Raw genomic sequence first — 8,079 nt, forward strand, 5'->3', positions numbered from 1 at the left:
TATCCCCCAAATCTCTCCCAGTACAGAGCTCTCCCCCAAATCTCTCCCAGTACAGAGCTCTCCCCCAAATCTCTCCCAGTACAGAGCTCTCCCCCAAATCTCTCCCAGTTCAGAGCTCTCCCCCAAATCTCCCCCAGTACAGAACTCTCCCCCAAATCTCCACCAGTACAGAGCTCTCCCTCAAATCTCTCCCAGTACAGAGCTATTCCTCAAATCTCTCCCAGTACAGAGCTCTCCCTCAAATCTCTCCCAGTACAGAACTCTCCCTCAAATCTTTCCCAGTACAGAGCTCTCCCTCAAATCTCCACCAGTACAGAGCTATTCCCCCAAATCTCTCCCAGTACAGAGCTATTCCCCAAATCTCTCCCAGTACAGAGCTCTCCCCCAAATCTCTCCCAGTACAGAACTCTCCCTCAAATCTCTCCCAGTACAGAGCTCTCCCTCAATAAAGAGCTCTCCCCTAATAGAGCTCTCTCCCCAAATCTCCCCCAGTAAAAAGCCCCCCAAATCTCCTGCAACACAGAGCTCTCCCCCAAAATACCCCCCCCCCCCTGTACAAAGCTCTCCCCCAAATCGCCCCCCCCCCCCCTGTACAAAGCTCACCCCCAAATCATCCCTAGTACAAAGATGTACCCCTAAATCTCCCCCAATACAGAGCTGTCCCCCAAATCCTCCCCAGTACTGATATGGTATTGGGTGTATATTCCGGGGTGTATATTGGGGGGGGGGGATATTGCGGGGTGTATATTCCGGGTATATCAGTAATTGTATGCAGAGTACAGAAAGGTGTATATTTTGGGGTGTGTATTGCGGGGGGGTATATCAGTAATTGTACGGAAAGGTGTATATTGTTTTTTTGTCCCGTCCTTGGCACAGGCCCGGCGCTCTCGTCTTCCCGATACAAAGATTTGCGCTGTGTCGCCGAGTGCCGATCACCCCGAGGGCCCCGTGGAGCCGAAGTCTGTAATGCAGTTTTATGATTGGTCTATTATGGCTGACGGTCAGAGAAGGTGGCGTGGTGGTTGGAGAGCTGCAGGGCTAACACTGAGATGATGGACGCCATGGTGGGCTCTGCGGTGGGGGGGGGGGGGGGGGGACACGGCAGGCTGGTGATTAAAATGTCACCGGTTGGGATGGACGGCGTCATAAGAGAAGCGGGGATCGGTGTTCTCGGCGAGGGATGCGTCCCCAAGGCATGCTGGAGATAGGAAAGCAAGATGGCCGCCCTGTGGATCCTTCCGAGGGTCACATAGAGGAAGAATTATTGGACAATTCCAGTAATTCAATTGAATCCTCGGCGCGCTGGAAATGCGTGACGTCGGACGGCGCGGCTTTTATGGGCGAGATGTTTTATGACGAGCGCGGATCGGAGAATTTGGTCGTTTTGGAGGGAAACCTGCGAGTTCCTCGGAAAGATCTCCATTGGATGAGATTTGCCGCCCCCCCGGGTTGAGGTGAGATTTGCTGCCCCCCCCCCCGGGGTTGAGGTGAGATTTGCCGCCCCCCCCCCCGGGTTGAGGTGAGATTTGCCGCCCCCCCCCCCCCCGGGTTGAGGTGAGATTTGCCCCCCCGGGTTGAGGTGAGATTTGCCCCCCCCCGGGTTGAGGTGAGATTTGCCGCCCCGGGTTGAGGTGAGATTTGCCCCCCCCCCCCCCCCGGGTTGAGGTGAGATTTGCCGCCCCCCCCCCCCGGGTTGAGGTGAGATTTGCCCCCCCGGGTTGAGGTGAGATTTGCCCCCCCCGGGTTGAGGTGAGATTTGCCCCCCCACCCGGGTTGAGGTGAGATTTGCCCCCCCACCCGGGTTGAGGTGAGATTTCGTGACTCGAGTGCTGGGAGATTTTCCATTCACAGAATATCTGGATGTCGATCTCGTGCCTCCCACACATGGATCTGCCTGGTAAATGATTAACCGGTGACAACGCCCGCTGCCATAGTCCAGGAGGGCGCAGCTCGGGCTCACTCGTGGGTCACAATCCTCCTCTTCTAGTCTCTGGGGCCCCCTACACGGCACCCTTCCCCCGTCGTGGGTCACAATCCTCCTCTTCTAGTCTCTGGGGCCCCCTATGACCGATACCATGGCTGCCGATCACTGTGCCGATCTCATCGATCACTCGCATGTTCAGGATTTCGAGGTGCAGCTGACTGTGAAGATCTCTCTGACCGTTTTGTACGGAATGATTCTATTGGCCGGGATCGTTGGGAACAGCGTCACCATCCAGACCTCCAAGGTTCTGAGGGACAAGGGCTACCTCCAGAAGGGTGTCACCGATCACATGATCAGCCTGGCGTGTTCCGATCTGCTGGTCCTCCTGCTGGGAATGCCGGTGGAACTTTATTCGGTGATCTGGTTCCCGTTTTCTTCCGCCGGGAACGTCACCTGTAAGGTTTATTGCTTCCTGTTTGAGGCGTGCAGCTTTGCGACAATCTTCCACGTGGCCACGCTGAGCTTCGAGAGGTACGTGGCCATCTGCCACCCCTTCCGCTTCAAGCGCTTCTCCGGCACCCGCGCCGTCAAGCTGATGATCGGCGCGGCTTGGCTGACCGCGGTGGGCGTGGCGTTGCCGCTGATCTTTGCCATGGGCGCAGAATACCCGCTGAGGCCGGTGTCGGGCCGGCGCTCCCGATGTAACGTCTCCGCCGCGTCTCTGAATGCCAATCGCACGCTTTGCACCAACCTTCACTCCAAGTGGGCGGCGTTCCAGGCCAGCATCTTCAGCGCCTTCGCTGTCTACATCGTGGTCCTCGGGGGCGTGGCTTTTATGTGTCGCAAGATGATGGCGATTCTCATAGCGACCAAGAAAGGGACCGTCACCGTGAAGGGCCCACCCGGGACCGCCGGGACCAATCAGATGACCAAAAGCAACGCCTCGCCGGAGGCCGGATCCGCCCGCAAGCAGACCATCGTCTTCCTGGGTGAGTCTTGTGTCATGGTGACCGGGGGAGGGGCACTGCTTCCGGGGGGAGGGGCACTGCTTCCGGGGGGAGGGGCACTGCTTCCGGGGGGAGGGGCACTGCTTCCAGGGGGAGGGACACTGCTTCCGGGGGAGGGGCACTGCTTCCGGGGGGAGGGGGGCACTGCTTCCGGGGGAGGGGCACTGCTTCCGGGGGAGGGGCAATGCTTCTGGGGGGAGGGGCACTGCATCCGGGGGAGGGGCACTGCTTCCAGGGGGGGGCACTGCTTCCGGGGGAGGGGCAATGCTTCCGGGGGGAGGGGCACTGCATCCGGGGGAGGGGCACTGCTTCCAGGGGGGGGGCACTGCTTCTGGGGGAGGGGCAATGCTTCCGGGGGGAGGGGCACTGCATCCGGGGGAGGGGCACTGCTTCCAGGGGGGGGCACTGCTTCCGGGGGGAGGGGCACTGCATCCGGGGGGAGGGGCACTGCATCCGGGGGAGGGGCACTGCTTCCAGGGGGGGGCACTGCTTCCGGGAGGAGGGGCACTGCATCCGGGGGGAGGGGCACTGCTTCTGGGGGGGAGGGGCACTGCTTCTGGGGGGAGGGGAATATGATGTCTGTGTGATCGGTAAATGGAATAGGCATTTATTATCGAGGCGTGTGTTTCTGATTGTGCTGTGTGTGTATATGTGTCTATGTATATTGGTTGTCTCTGTTAGTATGTGACAATCGTGTAGCAATATACTTTCTTCAATAGACTAGAAATTGATTCGCAGGATGTGAGCCAATCATATTCTCTCCATGCGAATCACATTGTCGGCCATTTCTTCCCCGAGGATCCGGAAGTGACGTGTAGAAGCTAAATGACCATTTGTCTTCTGAATGTAGCCAATCACAACGCCTCCCCTTAGAAAGTCTATAAATTGCTCAGAAGCTATTGGACTCGGTAGAACAGATATTATGAATGTATGAGAATGTATAACACGCTGCTCTCCAAGCTGTCCGAGGTTTCTGGACCCTTCCTTGTGTAATAAATACTTCTAATGAACACCATGTGATTGGAAACCCCGAGATTGTGGGAACTGAGCAATCGATCCATGTAACCGACCTCCGATCCTCCGATCACAACCTCCTATCCTCCGATCGTAATCTTCAATCCTCCGATCACAACCTCCAATCCTCCGATCACAACCTCCGATCCCAACCTCCGATCCTCCGATCACAACCTCCAATCCTCCGATCACAACCTCAAATCCTCCGATCACAACCTCCAATCCTCCAATCACAACCTCCGATCCTCCGATCACAACCTCCTATCCTCCGATCGTAATCTTCAATCCTCCGATCACAACCTCAAATCCTCCGATCACAACCTCCGATCCCAACCTCCGATCCTCCGATCACAACCTCCAATCCTCCGATCACAACCTCAAATCCTCCGATCACAACCTCCAATCCTCCAATCACAACCTCCGATCCTCCGATCACAACCTCCTATCCTCCGATCGTAATCTTCAATCCTCCGATCACAACCTCAAATCCTCCGATCACAACCTCCAATCCTCCGATCACAACCTCCGATCCCAACCTCCGATCCTCCGATCACAACCTCCAATCCTCCGATCACAACCTCCAATCCTCCGATCACAACCTCCAATCCTCCAATCACAACCTCCGATCCTCCGATCACAACCTCCTATCCTCCGATCGTAATCTTCAATCCTCCGATCACAACCTCAAATCCTCCGATCACAACCTCCAATCCTCCGATCACAACCTCCGATCCCAACCTCCGATCACAACCTCCAATCCTCCGATCACAACCTCAAATCCTCCGATCACAACCTCCAATCCTCCAATCACAACCTCCGATCCTCCGATCACAACCTCCTATCCTCCGATCGTAATCTTCAATCCTCCGATCACAACCTCAAATCCTCCGATCACAACCTCCGATCCCAACCTCCGATCCTCCGATCACAACCTCCAATCCTCCGATCACAACCTCAAATCCTCCGATCACAACCTCCAATCCTCCAATCACAACCTCCGATCCTCCGATCACAACCTCCTATCCTCCGATCCTCCGATCACAACCTCCAATCCTCCGATCACAACCTCCAATCCTCCGATCACAACCTCCGATCCCAACCTCCGATCCTCCGATCACAACCTCCAATCCTCCGATCACAACCTCCAATCCTCCGATCACAACCTCCAATCCTCCGATCACAACCTCCAATCCTCCGATCACAACCTCCTATCCTCCGATCGTAATCTTCAATCCTCCGATCACAACCTCAAATCCTCCGATCACAACCTCCAATCCTCCGATCACAACCTCCGATCCCAACCTCCGATCCTCCGATCACAACCTCCAATCCTCCGATCACAACCTCCGATCCTCCGATCACAACCTCCAATCCTCCGATCACAACCTCCGATCCTCCGATCACAACCTCCGATCCTCCGATCGTAATCTTCAATCCTCCGATCACAACCTCAAATCCTCCGATCACAACCTCCAATCCTCCGATCACAACCTCCGATCCCAACCTCCGATCCTCCGATCACAACCTCAAATCCTCCGATCACAACCTCCAATCCTCCGATCACAACCTCCGATCCCAACCTCCGATCCTCCGATCACAACCTCCAATCCTCCGATCACAACCTCAAATCCTCCGATCACAACCTCCAATCCTCCAATCACAACCTCCGATCCTCCGATCACAACCTCCTATCCTCCGATCGTAATCTTCAATCCTCCGATCACAACCTCCGATCCTCCGATCACAACCTCCAATCCTCCGATCACAACCTCCGATCCCAACCTCCGATCCTCCGATCACAACCTCCAATCCTCCGATCACAACCTCAAATCCTCCGATCACAACCTCCAATCCTCCAATCACAACCTCCGATCCTCCGATCACAACCTCCTATCCTCCGATCGTAATCTTCAATCCTCCGATCACAACCTCAAATCCTCCGATCACAACCTCCAATCCTCCGATCACAACCTCCGATCCCAACCTCCGATCCTCCGATCCCAACCTCCGATCCTCCGATCACAACCTCAAATCCTCCGATCACAACCTCCAATCCTCCAATCACAACCTCCGATCCTCCGATCACAACCTCCTATCCTCCGATCGTAATCTTCAATCCTCCGATCACAACCTCCTATCCTCCGATCGTAATCTTCAATCCTCCGATCACAACCTCAAATCCTCCGATCACAACCTCCAATCCTCCGATCACAACCTCCGATCCCAACCTCCGATCCTCCGATCACAACCTCCAATCCTCCGATCACAACCTCAAATCCTCCGATCACAACCTCCAATCCTCCAATCACAACCTCCGATCCTCCGATCACAACCTCCTATCCTCCGATCGTAATCTTCAATCCTCCGATCACAACCTCAAATCCTCCGATCACAACCTCCAATCCTCCGATCACAACCTCCGATCCCAACCTCCGATCCTCCGATCACAACCTCCAATCCTCCGATCACAACCTCAAATCCTCCGATCACAACCTCCAATCCTCCGATCCCAACCTCCGATCCTCCGATCCTCCGATCACAACCTCAAATCCTCCGATCACAACCTCCAATCCTCCAATCACAACCTCCGATCCTCCGATCACAACCTCCTATCCTCCGATCGTAATCTTCAATCCTCCGATCACAACCTCCTATCCTCCGATCGTAATCTTCAATCCTCCGATCACAACCTCAAATCCTCCGATCACAACCTCCGATCCCAACCTCCGATCCTCCGATCACAACCTCCAATCCTCCGATCACAACCTCCAATCCTCCAATCACAACCTCCGATCACAACCTCCTATCCTCCGATCGTAATCTTCAATCCTCCGATCACAACCTCAAATCCTCCGATCACAACCTCCAATCCTCCGATCACAACCTCCGATCCTCCGATCACAACCTCCAATCCTCCGATCACAACCTCAAATCCTCCGATCACAACCTCCAATCCCAACCTCCAATCCTCCAATCACAACCTCCGATCCTCCGATCACAACCTCCTATCCTCCGATCGTAATCTTCAATCCTCCGATCACAACCTCAAATCCTCCGATCACAACCTCCAATCCTCCGATCACAACCTCCGATCCCAACCTCCGATCCTCCGATCACAACCTCCAATCCTCCGATCACAACCTCAAATCCTCCGATCACAACCTCCAATCCTCCAATCACAACCTCCGATCCTCCGATCACAACCTCCTATCCTCCGATCGTAATCTTCAATCCTCCGATCACAACCTCCGATCCTCCGATCCCAACCTCCGATCCTCCGATCCCAACCTCCGATCCTCCGATCACAACCTCCGATCCTCCGATCACAACCTCCGATCCTCCGATCCCAACCTCCAATCCTCCGATCACAACCTCCAATCCTCCGATCACAACCTCCGATCCTCCGATCACAACCTCCGATCCTCCGATCACAACCTCCGATCCCCCGATCACAACCTCCAATCCTCCAATCACAACCTCCAATCCTCCAATCACAACCTCCGATCCTCCAATCACAACCTCCAATCCTCCGATCACAACCTCCAATCCTCCGATCACAAAATCCGATCCGATCCTCCGATCACAAAATCCGATCCTCCGATCACAACCTCCGATCCTCCGATCACAACCTCCGATCCTCCGATCACAATCTCTAATCCTCCGATCCCAACCTCCGATCCTCCGATCACAACCTCCGATCCTCCGATCACAACCTCCGATCCTACCATCACAACCTCCGATCACAAAATCCGATCCTCCGATCACAACCTCCAATCCTCCGATCACAACCTCCGATCACAACCTCCAATCCTCCGATCACAACCTCCGATCCTCCGATCACAACCTCCAATCCTCCGATCACAACCTCCAATTCCTCCGATCGTCAACCTCCGATCACAACCTCCAATCCTCCGATCACAACCTCCTATCCTCCGATCACAACCTCCGATCCCAACCTCCAATCCTCCTATCACAACCTAAATCCTCCGATCACAACTCCGATCCTCCGATCACAACCTCCAATCCACCGATAACAACCCCATCCTCCGATCACACCCACCAAATCCTCCGATCAAAACCTCCATCCTCCCGAGTCATTCACAACCTCCAATCCTCCGATCGACAACCTCCGAA

The 8,079-nt window shown here is 55.0% G+C and overlaps 1 protein-coding gene across 1 annotated transcript in view; it reads left to right on the forward strand.

The window, feature by feature from the left end:
- The first annotated feature begins 1,909 nt into the window (after nucleotides 1–1,909).
- GPR39 (G protein-coupled receptor 39) overlaps nucleotides 1,910–8,079 on the forward strand; it is a 140,595-nt gene continuing 134,425 nt past the window's right edge. Inside the window, exon 1 of the mRNA XM_040358377.1 lies at nucleotides 1,910–2,913. Coding sequence (XP_040214311.1) covers nucleotides 2,064–2,913 — 850 coding nt within the window. The 5' untranslated portion in view covers nucleotides 1,910–2,063. The remainder of the gene's footprint in view (nucleotides 2,914–8,079) is intronic.

The sequence above is a fragment of the Rana temporaria genome, chromosome 6 (assembly GCF_905171775.1).
Source record: "Rana temporaria chromosome 6, aRanTem1.1, whole genome shotgun sequence".
Lineage (NCBI taxonomy): Eukaryota > Metazoa > Chordata > Amphibia > Anura > Ranidae > Rana > Rana temporaria.